The sequence below is a fragment of the Python bivittatus genome, unplaced genomic scaffold (assembly GCF_059951505.1).
Source record: "Python bivittatus isolate LINGU-HERP-01145 unplaced genomic scaffold, Pbiv_v1 ctg000610_np1212, whole genome shotgun sequence".
NCBI lineage: Eukaryota > Metazoa > Chordata > Lepidosauria > Squamata > Pythonidae > Python > Python bivittatus.
In genome coordinates, this window is record NW_028277088.1 from 57,316,761 (window position 1) to 57,337,564 (window position 20,804).

At 38.3% G+C, this 20,804-nt stretch overlaps 1 protein-coding gene across 1 annotated transcript; it reads left to right on the forward strand.

The window, feature by feature from the left end:
* The first annotated feature begins 56 nt into the window (after positions 1-56).
* Positions 57-19,880, forward strand: LOC103053893 (SUN domain-containing protein 3). Its single transcript, XM_088150096.1, has 13 exons — positions 57-595; positions 1,943-1,993; positions 4,117-4,214; positions 5,438-5,528; positions 7,035-7,090; positions 10,383-10,459; positions 11,226-11,254; positions 11,785-11,956; positions 12,371-12,455; positions 12,903-13,018; positions 16,720-16,887; positions 18,305-18,397; positions 19,577-19,880. Exons 2-13 carry the CDS (start codon positions 1,962-1,964, stop codon positions 19,745-19,747), a joined length of 1,188 nt encoding a protein of 395 aa, XP_088006222.1. The 5' UTR covers positions 57-595; positions 1,943-1,961; the 3' UTR covers positions 19,748-19,880.
* The last annotated feature ends 924 nt before the right edge of the window (positions 19,881-20,804 follow it).

Consider the following 20,804-nt stretch of genomic DNA (forward strand, 5'->3'; position numbering starts at 1 on the left):
CGCCCGTTCGCTCGCTCGCGCGCGCGCGCGCGCTCTCGCTCTGCCTGGAGCGCGTGGAGACGAAAGAGAAGGAAAAGGGGCGGAGATTCAGACAGAGGGGCCTACAGTAGTTGCCCCGCTTCGGCCAACGGAAAGGCAGCCCGACGCCGGTCACTGTTAGCCGCTTCGCCAAGGAAGCGGAGCCCGGGGCTTATCGTCCCGGCGCGGTGAGGCGGGTTCTCCCTCCTCCCCTCAAACGCCAGTACTGCATAGAAAGTCCAGCGATCCCTTTACTTGCCCTCTCTTGACTCTTTAGTGTAGCACTGACTTTACAATACTTTTTTGACCGCTTAAGGTTGTAAGCAATTGGGGACAGGGAAGGAATGACTGGAGGCCTAGGATTAAGTATCATCCCGCCCATAAAATTCGCTGGATTCCTTACCCGCTTTCGCAGCCTAATCTGAGGCTTCCGTGAAGCTAAGACGGGATGGCCCCCACCCTGGCCTTACTCTTTGCGGGAAGAGAAGCGGGGTGTGTGTGAAATAAGGATGTTCAGTTTGCTGAAATAACTCTACATATTCATCTCTCCCTTCTGGATATTATGTGCAATTGGAAGGTTTGTTACTTTAAGACTTCATCCATACCCAGGCTCTCCAAGCATTGATTTCAGTTATTTTTTTAATTGATTAATCGTTTTTTAAAAAAAGAACAAGCAAAAGGAAAAAAAAATTAAAAAGGAATAATAATTGATGCAGAAATATAATAATATAATATAAGTAAATGGGCAAAGGAATTACTAAGGTTATACAGTTAGTGCTCAGTATACGGTTGATAAGAAATTAACTATAAAATAAATTGAATTATTTTAACAATATAAGAAAGCATTTGAATCTCTGAGCTGAATGCCAAGAGTTCAGTTAATGTTGATATACCCAATTTCAGGAGTGAAACTATCACAAATTATATTATGATAGACCTACAAAGAGTGCCTTTAAATCAATTGTTTCCAAATCTATATACAACTAAAACTCTCCTGTTTGTCTGTAACCTTTAACTGGGCAAAATGGTGCATCATAGGGCAACAATTTTTGAACCAAGGTACCTCAGATGTACTAACTTACAAATTGTGTGCAAAATCCAGGACCCATGACTCCCGGGGAATTGAAATTTGGCAAATTTGATAAACATATTATGACATAAAATTATCATAAAACATTTTATGACATAATACAAAATGTCATAAAACATTTCCTGTGGTCAACTCCTGATGTTTGTGCTATACACTTCAGTATTAATGACATACTGACTTTCCCAGTGAAGGCACTACATTAGAAGCTCTGTCACTGAAGGCATTGAGGAATCTGGTAAGGAAGTATCTCTGAAACCATGACCCAACGGGTCATGGGTGGTCTGTACCTTTTAAATGTATGTTTAATGTGTAGAACATACTGTATCTGGAGCAGTGAGAGCACTATGCCATCTCATTTTCCTTCTTCCGATTAGGGTGAGTGGTTAAGCCTTTCATTTTACTTTATTCTTCCTCCCAGTGTTGGAACATTTCACTTCATTTTGATTTATAGATTACAAAATACCACTGAAGTGTTGAAAATGAATTCCTTTGCTTTAAAGATGGAACTAGTGGAGTACTAAAAGGCCTTTTGGATAAATTGCCTCTTAAACCATGCGTCATTCACACTGAAATTTTCAAAAGCCAGCTTGACTGGAGGAAAAATCTGATGATTGTCATGTGTTTGGCTATTACCCTTGGACTAAAAGGGGAATGTATGCACCCCTTAATGAAGATAAGTATGAGATATATTTGCACACCAGATATTAACTAAATGTAAATATTTATTTACAAATCTTTATCAATATATGTTGATGCACCCAAAGCCAAATTTTCGCCATCCCATGGTAACTAATTCAGAGATACTTTACCTGCCATTTGTTATTCCCCCCCTAGATTTGCTGTCAGCTGTTTGATGGAAAAAGCTGCTACTTTGAACTGGGACTTGTTAGTATATTTTACATGTTTTCTAATTTCAAATCATTCTGCGTAGCAATTATACACCATATTTTCCAGTAAGCAAAAAAAAAAAAAAAAAGGTTAAACATATTGTTATAAAATCTCTCTTGAAGAATAGCACACTGGAATAAACCATAATGCGCCCTGTTAGGTTTCAACATCTGTCAGAATCAGAATATGTCAAATAGTGACTTCGAGACTGAGCAATTACACCAAAACCTGATATTTTTTTTATGATCAACCTTTCATCCAGTTTGAAAAATGTACTGTATTGAAAGGCTGATCCAGTAGAGTGGAAATTTGTGTGTTTACTTAGTACAAATGACAAATTTCATGATCAGTGCTCTACTAAGTCACTGGATCCATCCCGAAAAGGTGAAGAGCAACTCATCCCTTTTTAATTCCTTGTTTTTCTTGTTTCAGCAGATTATAAATTGCATTGTTTCCATTTTTTATTTTATGATACTAAAAATCTTAAAGGCTTACAGATATACATGTGAATATCTAGTCTACACTTGTCCTCCTCCTTTAGGAGCTCTGATTTGCAGAGAAATTCTTTGGAGTATGTACTGTACCAGGTGATAGCACCTGGCTAACCTTGTCTGGGTTTGGAAGCTAAGCAGATCTGGTTAGTACCAAGATAGGGGATCCAGGGGATCCCAGGGCTATAGGCTAGATTGTGGAGTGAAAAAACAGCTGAAAAGAAGGCAGTGGTTTGTTTTGTGAATAAATGGCTGAATGGCTATGTCTGCAGAGTCACCAGGAGCTGAGAACTAGAATTGGAGATTAGAAAACTAATTTGAGTCCATGTCAACTTGGAAATCTTACTTTTATAAAGCCATTTATTTTAAAAACGATCCAGTTCCCTTAAATATTGCTAAGCATATTTTTGTATACTTTACCTATTGCAAAATATGTATTTCATCTAAGATTTTTACTGAAGGTGCTTGTTAAAATGAGACTACTGTACAAGGGAATATATTTGCATTTGAGAAAACTGTAACCAAAAAACAGACTTGAATATGATTAATGTAAGTTTACAGATGAACTCCTCCAGCACCTTCATGTAGATCAGGTTTCCTCAAAATGGTCAATATTGACCCACAATGGTTAATAGGACCATTCATTGTTGTTGTTGTTGTTATTATTTGTAGTACTATTAGTTAAAGTAGTATTTATTAAATTATTTTCATATAATAAATGTTTGGGGGTCTATGAACAATCGGGAACTTCATGAAGGTGTTGATGAGCTGAAGTTTGGGGACCCTTGATATAAATTCTGAAAAGAAATGTTAGAATGGCAGTCTCCAGGCATGCCTTTTTAAGAGACTGGATAAGAATCAGTGCAAAACTGTGCTATTTCAGACAATCCACAAATGTACTGTTGTTGATGGTATTGAAAGTTACTAAGATATCAAGTGATTCTAGATGGTATCTAGTGATTCTAGATAAACATCAGTCATAATCTCCTTTAAAACCATTTGGGATAGATTTAATTAATCTAGTTTAAGCAGAGGAATCAGAATCTCTTAAGAATACTTCAGCAGAGTAACTTTCCATAATGTCCCTGAATCTTCACAGTGCAGTATGGCAAAATTCTTAATCTTTATCAGATACTGCAAAAACGACAGGAAATAAAGATTTCATTTAAACATTGTATTTCTAAATGGGTTACGTAATTTTTAGAGGAAGAAATTCAAACTGAAGTATCAATACCTGGGTAATTTGATCATATATAGTCTGATTTCAGCATACATTAGAAGTCAGGCGTGAGGCTGAGCGATATGCAGGAATCAACCTTAGATATCTAATAATACAGAATTTCAACTGGTGGTGTCTGGGTATATTCATTCAGAGAAATGTTCTTGTAGGAGGGGAGGAAAGTCTGGGTTTGTTACAGCTTCCATGCACAAAAGCAACATTTCTGAGGGTAAGAGGCTAAATAAAAGCAATAACTGATCATACTCTTTAAGCAGTCTTAGATGCTTTAGGAGGTACTGTATGTAGGTGGCCCTCAAATGCTGATTTAAGTAGATTTTTTAGTCTGATTAAACTGGACGTTCTTATGTTCTTATATATTTTTGCAATATAAAGCTTTCTTCATTCTATAGTTTACCTCAAGGACAAAAACCACCTTGCAGCTGTATGGACAGCCATCCTCTCTTCAGTCCTAAACGAAAAAATGCACAATTTCCATGCCCACGCAAAAGTAAGTCTATTTCTTATAACTTGAATAATTATCATGACTTGAATCCAGCCTTATTACTTAGAGTGGATTCACTGGATTTCTTATTACTTACGTATCAATTTGTCAGAATTGATGAATCTACTTTAAGCATGTCTAAATCTTAATCTTGTTTTACACTTTCAGTGATTTGTGAATCTAAACAAGTTGAATTAACATTAACAAGAATGTTCTGCTTATCAGGAGAAAAGGACAAAAGCACAACAATAACAAAATGTTTCAAAATTACCAAGCCAATTAAATTAACATCTGCATTTATGCTATGATTTGGAAATACATTTAGTTCCTATCCTGGCCATGTTCAAAAGAGGTCTGAAAACCTGGCTCTTTCCTCATACATTGGGATAGCGGGAGTGGCAGGTCCTACATGTTTGATTGTCTTTTCACTGTTGTTTTCCTTCCAGCATTTGGATGTTTTTATTATTGTTTTTGTTGTTGTATTGTATGATTACTGTACTGTACTCTAAATGCCAGAGTATAGGCACCTTTAAAGTTATGCCAGATATTTCCAACTCCTAGTATCAGCAGTGACAGCCTGTAGCCTATGGGTCACATGTGGCCCACAGGAGCTCTTTGTCTTCCACCAGGTGTTTTTCTCTTACTGTTTTCAAATAGCAAATTCTCTTCAGCAGATCAGGGTGCTGAATCACTGACAAGAAACTTCTGTGACTGACTCTAGGTTGCCTTATTTTTTTGAATTTTGTAAAAAGCAAATTAATGAAAAAGCACTTTTCAGTTTTAATTAGTATATATCAAAAACCTAGATTGTGATGCAGTTAAAGTCATGGATATTTTGCGAGCCCAATATACGTTCTGATGTTGTGAGCTACTTATGTGGTGCCTTGGCTATTGAATTACAATTATTTTTAATTGTATCTTTTATTTTGTTTATAGAGTTTTTATCATATTGTTTTTCTCTTGTGTATTGCTTGTTAGCTACCCAGAGTTATTTATTTAAAATGGGCAACCATATAAATTTTCTAAACAAATAAATAAGTAAAATTATTTTTCCTTCAAAACTTGCCAATAATTGTGCTTTAACAAATAAACTTTATCCACTGAATAAATCTCACCAAGTGTCAAGAAATAATATAACACAACAACAAAGTAGAATGTTCCATGCATTTTGTAGTCATTCTAATCATATATTGCATTGTTTGGTTGTATCCTTGTGTCTATTTTTCCAGAAAGTGTCCTCAGGCTCATCTGTAATTTGATAGTTCTAAGCCTAATAACTCCATTTTGCTTAGTGAAAAAAGTCTACTGCATTATATCAAGGTAAAGTTGATGAAGAATCTTTTCTGAAAAATAAATTGGCGACTAAACAGTGGTTTTAAATGTTTGCATTGGGATTTGTCAGTAATCTTATGCTACTTTTCAAGTCCTGTTTTCTTGCTCTAGTATTGGAAAGCCAAAAACCACATCAGTAGTTAATACAGAACACATTTATATTTTATTTTTAATGTTAATCAAAGAACATATATCTAGAATATGTTTGAATATAATTTAAGCATAATATTTATATGTATTCCATTGCCATTTGATTGTTGGAAGGAAAGAATCTCTTAAAGAGTTTTGAAACATACAGAACATTTTTCTAAGCAAATACTAAAGAGTTGCTATTCCCACCATAAGTGAGCGGCCACCATATTTTTTTTTCAGTTAAGGATGAATGGAAAGCTATCACTTGTTAGTAGGGAAAGGCCTTTTGTATGCAGAGGAATTGGGATTTGCTTTTTATATTAGGAGAAAGTTTCTGTTTGTGCTTATCAACACCCTTGTATTAACAGATGCTTTCAGAGCATGCAAAATCTTATGCCAGATAGCTATACTAGTGCAGAGGTACTGAACCTTTTTAGTCTAGTTGGCTACATTGAAATTTGTGACAGCAAATCAAAATATTGGATATTCAAAGAAAATGATTGCTATGGCAGGGAGGTGTTGTCACTCACAACAGAAAAAAGCTAATTGAGGTTTTGTTCTGCCATACTTTTCATTCACAAGGAAGAGTTGAAATCCACACATCTGGAAGTTGCCACAACTGGGAAATAGCGCTGTGTAAGAGTTCAGACCAAAAGAAACATGTTCTTTCATTTTCTGTATGGGATTCCCTTCTTCTTAATTGGCACTTAACAGGGAGATGATGCATTGGTGGAACACATCTTGATGAACACATACAGCCAGACTTTTAAAATAAAGCTATCAGATGTGGACAGCAACAATCTAGATAATCACTAGAAACAGCAAAGGTATTTTTTGAACCCAGCTATACTAATCCTATTATAAAGATACAAGGGCTTTCTCTTACTCCACATTCAAACATTCAGCTAAAGTAAAATTTACTTCGTTACAAAAACTAGAACTTATTAGGCTTTGGGATAGCTGCAAACTGACAGTAATTCTTTCCAAATATAGTATGATTCTCAGAATCTCTTTACCAAGATTTATTGAGAAAATAGGGATGAGTTATAAAATTTCAGTAACTGAACTGTTTCCCATTGAAAACCAGTATAAGGCCATGTATAATAGAGTGGGAAGTTTTGATTTTCTTTCTAAGAGTTTTCCTACAATGCAGCAAGGTGGACCAGCAGGTCTTTTCACAGATAGCAGTGATCCTTGCTGCTGCCTTTTTATGTAACAGTTTCTTGAATCTTTTCATTCTGGGACTCCTGTCCTACAGAACCAACTTAATGAGTAAACAGAGGATTAAGTTAGAACCGGAAGAATGGGCTTTTTGAGCACTTAATTCTTTGATTTTTGTTATTGTTCTTTGTTGTTTCATAGTGGGAGCTCTACTTGGAAAATTGTCGTTTGGGTGGCCCTATTCCTGTTGCTTTTTGGTAAGCTTCTTTCTTACAGTGCGAAGAATAAACTGTATCTCCTGTATAAAACATTTTGCTGTACTTATTAGGGTGCATTACAGCCTACTTCATCATAAACATGTTCCACAATCATACATCTTGCTGACTTCAGTGGTACCTACAACATAGCCCTATACTTGTTTTCTCAGAACTGTGTTCCACTAGCTGTGTTCGCATAGCACACTGAACCATAGACTAGTCAGACACATTTTTAACCTAACCTATTATGCAAATACAGTCCTGGGGATTAGTTTATAGTTCAGTATTTATTTATTTATTTATTTATTTTTACTTATTTATTTATTTATTTGATATTTCAAATTTAGAACTGGGCAGTTCACAGTAAAAGAGCAATAAATATTAAAATACAATAAAACAATATAAAATACAGTAAATATAGAATAAAAACCAAACACATACACAAATAATATCTTCCAAGAAGTTGATGGTCAGTAAGATGTTAACATATGGGAGTATCTTCAAGGTGCTAGCCACCCCCAGGGTTGGTTGCCCTTTTTTGCGCCCCATGCCAGTTGGCAGAGCCAGGTTTTGACTGCTTTCCAGAAGGACAAGAGAGTTGGGGCCTGCCTCACCTCTGGGGGGAGAGTATTCCAAAGGGCGGGGGCCACAGCAGAGAAGGCTCTCTTTCTGGACCCCGCCAGTCAACATTCTTTCATTGACGGGATCCGCAGCATACCCTCCCTGCCTGACCAGGTGGGATGGGTAGATATAATGGGGGTGAGATGATCCCTCAGGTAACCCGGTCCCACGCCATGTAGGGCTTTAAAGGTGATAACCAACACCTTGAATAGGACCCGGAAGCAGACTGAGACCCAATGCAGCTCACGTAGCAACAGTGTAACGTGCCATCCTTGGGGCACCTAAAATTGCCCGCATGGCTGCATTTTGAACCAGCTGAAGCTTCCGGATAATCTTCAAGGGTAGCCCCATGTAGAGCGCATTCCAACAGTCTATACGGGAGATGACTAGAGCCTGAGTGACTAACTAAAGGGACTCCCGATCCAGAAAAGGGTGTAACTGGTGCACAACACGTAGCTGAGCAAAGGCCCTCCTGGCCACAACTTCCACCTGCTCTTTGAGCAGGAGTCGTGAGTCTAGGAGGACCCCCAGGTTACGCACCAGGTCTGTCTGGGGTACTGCAACCCCATCCAGAACCAAAGATGGTAAACTTCCAGATACAGAGCCCCCAACCCACAGCCACTCTGTCTTACCAGACTTCAACTGAAGCCTGTTGTTCCCCATCCAGACCCCCACAGGCTCCAGGCATTGCGAACGGGTAGCCACAGCATCACTCAAATCACCTGGGATGGAGATATATAACTGGGTATCATCTACATATTGATGATACCTCATCCCATGGTGGCGGATGGTTTCACATCACCCAGTGGTTTCATGTAGATGTTAAAAAGGAGTGGGGAGAGTACCAAACCCTGCGGCACCCCACAAAGGAGGGGCCGTGTGCTGGACCTCTCGTTCCCTATCAACACCGATTGGGACTGGCCTTGGAGGAAGGAGGTAAACTAGCACAAAACTCTGCCACCCACCCCCAACTCCCCAAGCCAATCCAAAAGGATACCATGGTCAATGGTATCGAAATCTGCTGAGAGTTCAAGAAGAGCAAGGATGGATGCACTACCCCCATCCCGCTCCCACCAGCGATCATCCAAGAGTGCGACCAATGCTGTTTCAGTCCCAAATCCGAGCCTGAAACCCAACTGGAAAGGGTCCAGATAATGTTTCATCCAGGATCCTCTGAAGCTTCAATGCCACCTTCTCAATTCTCAGACTGGACGAAAATTGTCCAGTACAGTGGGATCCAGTGATGGTTTCTTGAGGAGGGGCTGCACCAGCGCCTCTTTAAAGGCCACTGGAAACACTCCCTCTCTCAAGAATAAAGTCAACATCGCCTGGATCCACCCATGTCACCTCCCAAGCTGCCTTAACCAGCTTATAGTTTATAGTTCAGCATATTGTGCAAACCCAGGCAATTGGATTAACTGAGTAAATGTTGGGTTAGCTATTCATGGTTAAGTGTGTCATGTAACATATTGTGTCCACTTAGGCTTATTTCCTAGTATGTTTAGGACTGCAGCCTTATAAGACTTTTGAGGATAGAAATTGTCAATTGTGTTCAGAACTCAGGAATTTTGCCATCTGACTAAATGTGTACCTATTATATGGTTTGTACAGTAGTGAAGAGGTCCTATTCTTCCAAACAATTTTAGGAGATTACTTCAGGATTTAATTTGTGATCTTAGTTTAATAAAATAAGCTTGTTCTAATATGGATTGCACAAGTAGCAGCTGGAAATATTGGTGATAATAACAATTAAAATGAAGCAGAATTTCAATTTCACCAGGATCTGAAACAGCACTTCAAAGTGGATTGCAGACCCCTTAATTGTCTATCAGAATGGTAAATAAAGTCCATCTTCTCTTAAGGGGTCAGAGGGAGAGAGATAAAAATCATCATCATGATCATCGTCATCTAGATGATACATTTATAGCTTGTGATAATAGATAAATATTCTCCCCTTCAAAGGAGGTGGGGTGGAAGTCATATAAAACCTTGTACACAAGGTATGACATAATGTAACATCTGCATATCTCTCTCTTTAAGTGCTTAAGGGAAAGTGGATTGTACACTGTATAGATTCTATATATCTCTTTCTGCAACATATCTCAGCACCAGAACCTGCATAGCTCCTAAGCTAATACACTGTATATAGTCACTGAAAGTACAATAGTGCATGAGTTCAATTCCAGGTAGCAGGTTCAGATCCCGTAAAAAATCTGGCTTTGTACATCTGACAAATCTCAATAAGGCTGAAACTGATCATGTACTGCCTTCTGGTGGTCTGTACAACTGAAATTACCTTAACTGTGCTATCCTAATGTTGATGGCGAATGCAACTGCAATTCAGACAGGATAGGGACATTTTATTCGCTGAAGGCAAGGCTTCAGGAAAGAAGCATGTGCCCTTAGAGAGCTTCTAGTTCTTTTATTGTAGCCAGTTGAGTCATATCTGCACCAATTCTTATGTATTTTACTTGGGATCTTTATTATAAGAGATCATTTCAGAAAAAAAAAGTGTTAAGAAAGCTGATCAGACAATATGAAAAATTAGATAACCTACCCATTTTAGATTTCAGCTGCAATAGTATCTGCAATACTATGCCAAAAGTTAATTTTCTATAGAGGAAAATTATAATCAACTTTTTAAAATATGTTTAAAAAACAATTTGGATAGGTGCTACTTACATGGGACTGCTTGATGGAAACCAGCTATTTGGGTGGAAAGACTGTTCCATATACGATCTCATCCAGGTGATTTCTTATTATTGATTTAATTATTCAGCAATCTCTGTATCAGCAAATCTGAAATGTGTACAGTATTGTATACTTATGCATTATCTCATATTTATAATAATAATTAACTGCAATTCTTTGAGTAGGATTTTTCTTCTTGTAAAAGTCAGATTGATTCCTAGCAACTACATGGACAAGACCATGCAGATTTGTAGGCAGTAGTTTCCAGAAGTGGTTTGCCATTGCCTTGATCCTAGGGCTGAGAGAGAGTGATTGGCCCAAGGTCACCCAACTGGCTTTCATGCCTAAGGCAGGAGTAGAATTTGGATTTTCTTGCTCCTAGTCCAGTGCCTTAAGCATTAGACTAAACTGGCTCATATAGAGTAAGCTTAGGCAGCGGACTTCTTGCAGCCCTCAGAGACCCACTAATCATGCTACCAACTTTTGGTGGTGCAAATGCTAAAAATCACCATCATTTTTCAGAGGGCAAACATTAAAACAGTTAAGATAGCCTTAGCAGAGATAAATAAGGAATAACCCTAACCCACATCCCAGGAAAAAAGCAGAAAATCCTGGATTTGCCTGTATGATATCTCCCCCACAAAGTGGTAGTTGCTCCCAGGCCATTTAACTGGCCCTATTGTTTGCATAAGATTCTGCTTTGATGTAATAAGAAATATGAGTAGCTTATATCAAATTACATTTCTGGCCTGCTGTTCAATAAATATGCATAAACAATATGCATATTTTAATTTGTAATTATTTTTCCCTTTATGTATTATAGAGTGGAACAAAAGATCTGAGATCCTTAATGTAAGAAAACTTTTAAATTATTTTAATTTTTTGCAAGTTCCTTTATTTCTGCTTGTGAAGCAAAACATACTTTTTGTATGCTGACCAAGAATGATAGTTGGTCATAGTTAAGCCTCCTACCCATAAGGCGATTATTAGAAAATCATTGTAACAATGGTTAAGTCACTGTCTCTGATTAAAGTATTTTTTCCCCTCTTCTGCCCCATCCTGCAGGATAACAGTGCTCTTCTGGTAGTTATTGTGGATGCCTTCTGTGTATCACTGGCCTGTTTCCCACTGGCTGAGTTGACAGTAGAAGATCCTTATAGCTATTCTTAAAGCCGTATGAGGGGAAAAAAAAAAACACCTAAGTTCCTTTCACTGTTCCTTCCCCTTCCCATTCAGGTCTGGAAGACAGTCTGCAACATCACCTATTCCCCAATCCATATCTTAGCAATCCTAGCCAGCCCATAGAATCTTTTTAAAAAATAAAAGCAAAATTGAAGAAGTCAATTTTTAAAAAATCTCTTTAGAAAAATCTTTTTTCTTAGGAAAGCTAATCACATGTTGGAAAAAAAGGCACTAGAAATCCCATCTCTGAAGGAGGAAGTACATATGCTGCAAACACAACTTCAGGGTCTGAAATTGAGCATGAAGGATATTGCCTATGACACAGTTAGTGAAATACTGAAAGGATATACGAGCAAAGGCATTACAAAATGGGTAAGAGATCTTCATAAGATTTTATTGACAGAAATCATATTTCTACCAAACCAATATGGCTTTCATCTTGGGCCACTAACAATCTAGTTCATGTTCTTTCAGTTCGTGTTCCTATTTGAGCCTGCTTAACTGGCAACAGCACAATGAAGTCAAGCAGCACTGGAGACATGATTCAGTGCCACAGCCAGATGCACGGACTTCCCTGTTCTGTGTTTGTATGCTAGCTTTTTGCTACCTGTGCCCCTTGCAGAGTAGCAATCCACATCATAAATGATTCATATGGTGCCACATTTCTGGAAAATTGCGGTCAGAGTTCAAATTTCTTCTTTGAACATTTCTGGCACTTTCTAAATATTCCTGACTTTACAGATGTAATAATGGCTGAATTTTAATTTTACCTTTTATCCATGACAGACTATTGAAAAAACGCTTAAAAAATTAAAGGAAAAGTTGGATGAAGATGATGTTCAGATGCCAGATTATGCACTCAAATCAGCAGGTATTTGCAGCAGCTGTTACTCTCCAAGCTAAATAACTAGATTTTGGAAATCTTTGCTATTCATATATAGGACAGCATTAATCAGTATAAACTATGATACGTAGTTCAATTGTTAAATTAAAGTAAATCTCTTCAGTATCAACTACAATATCTGAAGTCTTCAAAAGCATTTTGTTTGCTCATTTTAATATGCAAGTTTGTAAGAGGTTCACTATGTAACTGTGCAACTGTACATAGTTCTAAATTGTTAGAAAAGTTTCCAGCTTTCCGCTAAAGGACTAAAGAATTACCAGAAAATATTCATAGCCACTGTCTTTGCTAATTGTTTGTTGCACATAAATTGTGACAGAGGTTATATTTTCTGGATTCTCTTTGCTGACAAACAATATACAATAATATACAATAAACAGATCAATGATATTTAATTGTATAGCAATGTAATTCTAGGTGCCAGTATTGTTCAGTCCAGAACCAGTAGAAGCTACCGCCACGATGGAGGGAAATATTTCTGGATGTCATTCATTATACTCCCTTTTGTGAGATCTCCAGACATAATTCTGCAGGTAGAAATAAACATAAAGTATTTTGGGGGCAGTGCTGGGCTTCAGGGTTGAGTGATTGTGGGCTGGAGAACACATTTCTTGACATTTCACTGGCAAGTCTGGCTGGCATCTTCAGAGGCAAACTGAGCAGAGACTGGGCTGTCTTTATAACCAGGTGTCCTGACTTCAGATTGGCCTTTAGCCAAGCTGGTTTCTGATTGGTTCAGGTTGGTGAGGGCTGGTCTCTGACTGGTTCTTTGATTATGCCCGAGCCTCATTGATCATTTTGGGGGTACCAGTTCCTAATTGATTCTTGGTTTGTGCTGGGTTCTGGTTGGTTAGTCTGAGTAGCTGAGTCCTGACTGGGTCCTTGCCAAGCAAGTTTCTGATTTGCCCATTTTTGGGAGCTGATTCCTGTTTGGTCCTGCTTTGAGGAGTATATTGGTGTGGCGCAAAGCATATAATCAGGTTTTGATTACCTTCAGACTTTCTTATTTCTTTTTGAAGTTGTTGGGATGTTTGTGGATCTCAATAGCCTCTCTGTGCAGGTGTATGTAATAGTTTGATATTGTTGACAGCACTTGTGAATCCTTGAACTTTATGATCATTATAGCGCTGATGATTTTTCAGGCTGTCCTAGTTTGCAATGATTCTCGTGTTCCTTCAGTCAGGTGTGGAAACTGCATTTTGTGGTGCCAGGGTATATAGTGGGGCAAAAAAGTATTTAGTCAGCCACCAATTGTGCAAGTTCTCCCACTTAAAAAGATGAGAGAGGCCTGTAATTTTCATCATAGGTATACCTCAACTATGAGAGACAAAATGGGGGAAAAAATCCAGAAAATCACATTGTCTGATTTTTAAAGAATTTATTTGCAAATCATGGTGGAAAATAAGTATTTGGTCAATATCAAAAGTTCATCTCAATACTTTGTTATATATCCTTTGTTGGCAATGACAGAGGTCAAACGTTTTCTGTAAGTCTTCACAAGGTTTTCACACACTGTTGCTGGTATTTTGGCCCATTCCTCCATGCAGATCTCCTCTAGAGCAGTGATGTTTTGGGGCTGTCGCTGGGCAACACGGACTTTCAACTCCCTCCAAAGGTTTTCCATGGGGTTGAGATCTGGAGACTGGCTAGGCCACTCCAGGACCTTGAAATGCTTCTTACGAAGCCACTCCTTCGTTGCCAGGGCGGTGTGTTTGGGATCATTATCATGCTGAAAGACCCAGCCACGTTTCATCTTCAATGCCCTTGCTGATGGAAGGAGGTGTTCACTCAAAATCTCACGGTACATGGCCCCATTCATTCTTTCCTTTACACGGATCAGTCGTCCTGGTCCCTTTGCAGAAAAACAGCTCCAAAGCATGATGTTTCCACCCCCATGCTTCACAGTAGGTATGGTGTTCTTTGGATGCAACTCAGCATTCTCTCTCCTCCAAACACGACGAGTTGAGTTTAGACCAAAACGTTCTACTTTGGTTTCATCTGACCATATGACATTCTCCCAGTCCTCTTCTGGATCATCCAATTGCTCTCTAGCAAACTTCAGATGGGCCCAGACATTTACTGGCTTAAGCAGGGGGACACATCTGGCACTGCAGGATTTGAGTCCCTGGCGGCGTAGTGTGTTACTGATGGTAGCCTTTGTTACTTTGGTCCCAGCTCTCTGCAGGTCATTCACTAGGTCCCCCCGTGTGGTTCTGGGATTTTTGCTCACCGTTCTTGTGATCATTTTGACCCCACGGGGTGAGATCTTGCATGGAGCCCCAGATCGAGGGAGATTATCAGTGGTCTCGTATATCTTCCATTTTCTAATTATTGCTCCCACAGTTGATTTCTTCACACCAAGCTGCTTGCCTACTGCAGATTCAGTCTTCCCAGCCTGGTGCAGGTCTACAATTTTGCTTCTGGTGTCCTTCAACAGCTCTTTGACCTTGGCCATAGTGGAGTTTGGAGTGTGACTGTTTGAGGTTGTGGACAGGTGTCTTTTATACTGATAACAAGGTCAAACAGGTGCCATTACTACAGGTAACAAGTGGAGGACAGAGGAGCCTCTTAAAGAAGTAGTTACAGGTCCGTGAGAGCCAGACATCTTGCTTGTTTGTAGGTGACCAAATACTTATTTTCCACCATGATTTGCAAATAAATTCTTTAAAAATCAGACAATGTGATTTTCTGGATTTTTTCCCCCATTTTGTCTCTCATAGTTGAGGTATACCTATCATGAAAATTACAGGCCTCTCTCATCTTTTTAAGTGGGAGAACCTGCACAATTGGTGGCTGACTAAACTTTTTTGCCCCACTGTATGTGTCCATAGCTACAGGGGATACGATAGACCCTGGATGCTGTGAGCAGGTCTCTGCTCCCCTTGGTGTTCTAGGGATTTCCCAAGTTCTTTACTCTTGCTCCAGATCACAAAGGTATCATCTACATACTGGAACCATGGTGATGGTTTTAGGGGTGCCATCTCCAGTGCCTTTTGTTCAAATTTTTCCATGAAGAAGTTATCTATGACCGGACTCAGGGGCTTCCCATAGCGACTCCCTCTATTTGTTCATAACATTCATTATTTCATTGGAAATAGCACATAGTGAGGCGGTAGTGAAACAGGCTGGTGATGTCCTCAGGGAAGATTTCTTTAATATGCAGTAATGTCTCCTTGATGAGCACATTAGTGAAGAGGGACACCACATCAAAGCTAATCAGTCTGTCATTTGGACCAAGACTCAGCTTTTTCAGTTTCTCAATGAAATCGGCTGAGTCTCTGATCTATGTGTGATTTGTCCAATATATGGTTGCAGGACGGTTGCCAGGTATTTGGCAATGTGCTTTGTGGGGGAGTCATTGGCACTAATGATTGGATGTAATGGCACCTGTTCCTTATGGTTCTTGAGAAGCCCATATAGCTGGGGTGGCAGAGCTTCACTCCTGTATAGATTTCTCTGTACATCAGATGAGAGTGATGAAGTCTTGATAAGGCAGTTACTGTAGTTTTTAGTAGCACTTTTCTTGTGGGATTGCATTTGAGTTTTTTGTAGGCTGTCAGGTCTAATAGATCCTGTAGTTAAATAATACTGTAAAGTATTTTCTTCTTCAAAGAGATTTTATTTCTATATTTTCTTCTCTTGTAATCCATTATGTTTATTTCTTTTTAGTTTCGATCATTATTTACGCTTGTCAAGTCAAGGCCACTAGAAAGGGATTCCGTTTTTTTTTTTTCTTTCAACCATATAAAGCTTGGTGAACTGCATCTACTCTTTTGGCCAGGCTGAGGTCCTTTTAGTGTTTAAAATAAAATGTATTGGCACAGCGATCTGTCTCATCTTCCAGATCTGCAGAGAATAATTCATCAGTAGAGAGTTGGAAAAATATGATTAAAGTCATATAAAGGAAAGTCAAAGCATGATGTTAAAACATGGGAGTAAATAAAACACTTGGATTCTTTCTCTATTTAATTGTGACAAACCATTACTCTTAATGTTGTTTGGGAGAATTCAAATCTTTATTAAAGCTTTCTTTCTTTCATTAGAAGTATTTCAAAGTGTTTCAGCAACAAATGACATTAAAAAATATAATAAACTTTCAATTAATTAAATAGAATCTCAAACTACAGAAACCAAAATGAATAATTGATTTAAATCCTCTTTAATTGACTGAGTTATAGCATTTATAGCAGTAGAATGCATAAAACATTCAAAATTTTGTCTCTCTTTCCTTAAGCCCAGTTACCACCCTGGAAATTGCTGGCCTTTTCCTGGAAGTCAAGGTGAAGCTGTTGTCAGACTAGCCATGGTTATTATTCCAAGAGCTGTTACAATACAACATATCTCCAAGAAAGTCTCCCCCACAGGAGAGACCTCTAGTGCTCCCAAAGACTTTGCCATTTATGTAAGCATCATGTTCTACTTTAGTTACACAATTTAAGGAAAAAGTACCTTGCAAGTTTCATTTCTATTGTTGTTACTGTTTTAGGGACTGAGAGCTTCCTATCTGGATCAGATTGGGATCAGATGCCAAAGGGATGATGTAGAAATATCATTTCATTGGATATTTTTTATATCCCAATCCACTGTATTATTTTATCTTATTTTATCTGATATGGTCATTAGACTAATCAATCAATAAACAAACATACATATTTTTTAGGGAGAGATCTGCTAACATTCAGATGAATAACTTTGATTTCACTGATGCTGTAATTAATTTGCTGAACGGTTGCTGATTAGACACAACTGATTACCTTTATAGAAGATACTAAACTGTAACTCATATTTTATAAATGGCAGTGGCTGGACTCGGGAAAACCCAGATTAACCACATTATGGTACGTGAACCTAAACCATCTATACAAAAGCAACGTTTTGCACAAAGTCTGGTATTCAGACATCTTCACTGTTAAGACTAATCCTGTAACTGCTGAAGCAGAGTCCTTTGAAAGCTTGAGTTTCTTCATTCTGTTTAACAGTGATATGAAATCACTGAGGAAGTAATTTCAGCTTTGGCATGGGGTGCACTTAGTACACTAATGACTTAGCTCTGCTGTTTCTTGCAACCTAATTATAAGGAAGTATGCGATTTCTTGAATATTGTACAAAGTTAATAATGGGGTAGATGAAGAAGAGCAAGCTAAAATCAATCTAATCTAGATGGATTTAACCATCTACTCTAAATTGCCTTAAATCCAGTAATTTGTGTAAGTCTTGTAGTGCTTTCTGAAATGAAATTGACAAAACAAATTGAAGGAGCTATCACTTTATTACGGTACTTCTCTACAGTAAAATATCAACAAGTATTCTAAGAAAGCTACTATGTGGATGGCAAGAAATATAATGGAAAAATCCAATTGCTGTTGAAGATATACTCTGTCTGTGTCTGTCTGTGTGTGTATAGATATACATACACACATACTGTAATCCAATGCATTTCAGACTAAATTAGTCCTTCAGAGGCATTGTATAAATACTCAGCCTAAATTACCACTGCTTTGAGGTTAAAAATGGTTAAATAGAACTAGATATGCTGCTGAGAAATGTGGAATAAAGACAATAAAATTTTTCTTTGTACTTTGGAGTATGAAGTTGATGATAACCGAACAGTTAAATAACTGGTTCTTTAATTAGGATATCAATGCATGATTAATAAGTAGTCAGTAAAAGATGAGCTGTCTCATATTAATGACTTAAAAACGCTTGTCCACAATTTGACTAGATATTTATGTCAGACTTGATTCCTAAACGGATAAAATCTTTCTTTCTTCTACTATTATGGAATACTGTATGATGTCATGACTATTTTCTTCCAAAAGGGACTAAAAGTAGAAAATGAGGAAGAAGGAACCTTCTTGGGCCAGTTTATGTATGACACAGATGGATATTTAATTCAAACATTCCAGTTGAAGGTATGTAGAGGCTGTTGGGAAATTTGCACACAATTTTAATAAACATTGCTGTTGACCAAGGGGACAATTATAGTAACCCATACAGTTAGCATAACTTTATAATCATCATGATTTTCCTTAAGGTTAAACAAAAAACAAAACCTCTTTCTGGAAGGCTGGATATGTGATGATCCTCTTGACATTAAATCATAATCTAGTGGTAAATGGAAGAGCAGTAAGATGCCTGCATGAAATGCCAGGCTTGAGCATTCCCCTCTCTTCTGCATGGGCAGGAGAAGGAATAATCAGAATGTTACTTTGGCAGACTCCTAACATGGCCTATTTACTGGCAAATGAGAAGCCCCATAGCCCCATAGCCCCTGTGTTATGGACCCACTTTGGTTAGCCATAGGTTTCTGAGTGCAAAATGCTGGTTTTAAGCTATAAAGGCCTACATGGCTTGGCTCCTAGGTAGCTTCAGCACCACTCTCCACATGGAATGAACTCATTTGGTGCATGCCACCAACCCCAGCCCCATTTGTTAACAATTTTCCATGTTGGAGAGATTGGGGGCAAGGATTTGCCGACACATTATTTTCTTGCAGCTCCTCTATTATGGAATCGCCCCTACCCTGAGGTCAGAACACCACTCACACTCAAGGCCTTTTAGAAGTTAATCTAAGCAAAGACTTTTCCAGAGAAAATTTGGGGGATGAGTGCATGTTCTTGTTATGTATTATTGCTTTTGTTCTAATGTTGTTTTATTTTCCAAAACTCTTAGGAGTCTATACAGATTACAGTGATATATAAATGATTGAAATAAATAAACTCTGTTTTAATGCAAACCAGAAATTGTAGTTTAAACTAAGAATCTGTTAAGTAAATAGCTTCAAAAAGAATCCTAGCTTTTATGTGCTATCTGCATCTAGCTTGTTCTAGTGAATTTTTTACAGTTTGTTAAATCAGGTACACTAAACCAGGAATCTTTTAAAATAAAATAATGTCATGATTTATTTCTCCTTCCAATTATGTGGGAGGAGGACAGGGAGGGGAGTGCTTGAGGAAACTTGTGCATCTAGGATTATTCCTGTTGTGCGCATATGCTATCTCTATGTTAGTATTCTGTGCACACCAGACATATTACAAGAAAACCATATAATTAAGCTATGGTAGGATTAAAGAATTCTCTTTCTTTTTCAGAATGAATCTTCTGAATTGATGAGCTATGTAAAACTGAAAGTGCTAAGTAACTGGGGCCACCCAAATTACACTTGCATTTATCGCTTTCGAGTACATGGCGATCTATATTCTGTAGATGACCATGCTTGTATAGGAATGAAGCCACAGCAGCTGAATGACAAACCAGTGTAACTTTACTGAGCTTCTGCTTCTATAATTAACATGGAAATATGCAACAATGGCAAGATTGTGGGAAACTGCTTTATTCTCCTTCATTATTGATTATGAAATAGCACGGCTATAATGAACAGAATTTTTAGTTATTTGTCACTACTGATTGCTTTGGGTAGAAGAATAACACATGAAAAATGTACTACGTAGGAAGACTATAAATTATATTTCTCTATGGTCACAGACATTCATTTTATTCCTGAGAAAAGCAACAGAGTTGGCAGTGGGCATGGCATTAGTGGACAAGAACCAGGATTGGCGTCTCTGTTACTTCCCATGCAACTGTACACATTCACAGCTCATACACGTTTATAGGAAGGAAGTTGTGTAAAGAGCAAGAATTAACTCTTGCTGCATGCCATCTTTCTCAAGTAAACTGTGCCACCCTGGCCTGTCAGAGATTTGGGATGCCGGGGGGGGTGTGTGTATGCGAAGCACGACTGCAAATGGAGGTGGTGGTGCACAGAGAAGGGCATAACTGAATGCCATTCAGAACTATTAGTGGCATAAGAATGAAGGGAGACTCTAAGCAGGGATCAGTCTGCCTCCTCTTCAAGGAAACTAAATTTATTTTAGCCTATACTGCAGCTATTTGGCAGCTGTAGGAAGTATTCTATAAAATACAAGCATGGCTTTGCCAATACTGAAGGATCCAAGGACTATATGTGCTATGGAGATTGCTCATATATTACTTCAAATTTGTGGAGGGAACTTGCTGCTTAATCCTCCAATCATGCACAGATATACATGTTACTATTTTTTTTAATCCTTTTTTTTAATCATGTCCAATTGTCAGAGACTGCCTGGACAAGTGCCTGAGGTTTTCTTGGGAAGGTTTTTCAGAAGTGATTTGCCATTGCCCTTTTCTTATGGCTGAGAGAAAGTTACTGGCCCAGGATCACCCAGCTGGCTTTGTGCCTAGGCGGGACTAGAACTCATGGTTTCGCGGTTTCTAGCCTGATGCCTTAACCACTACACCAAACTGGCTCTCCATACATGTTATTAAGGTCCAAGAAGC

Excerpts from the sequence above, each read along its gene's own strand:
- LOC103053893 (XM_088150096.1), top strand. The coding sequence starts at position 1,962 with ATGGAAAAAGCTGCTACTTTGAACTGGGACTT. Across the intron at positions 5,529-7,034 it reads GTCTACTGCATTATATCAAG|TGGGAGCTCTACTTGGAAAA; the intron begins GTAAAGTTGATG and ends GTTGTTTCATAG. Across the intron at positions 11,255-11,784 it reads AAAGATCTGAGATCCTTAAT|GAAAGCTAATCACATGTTGG; the intron begins GTAAGAAAACTT and ends CTTTTTTCTTAG.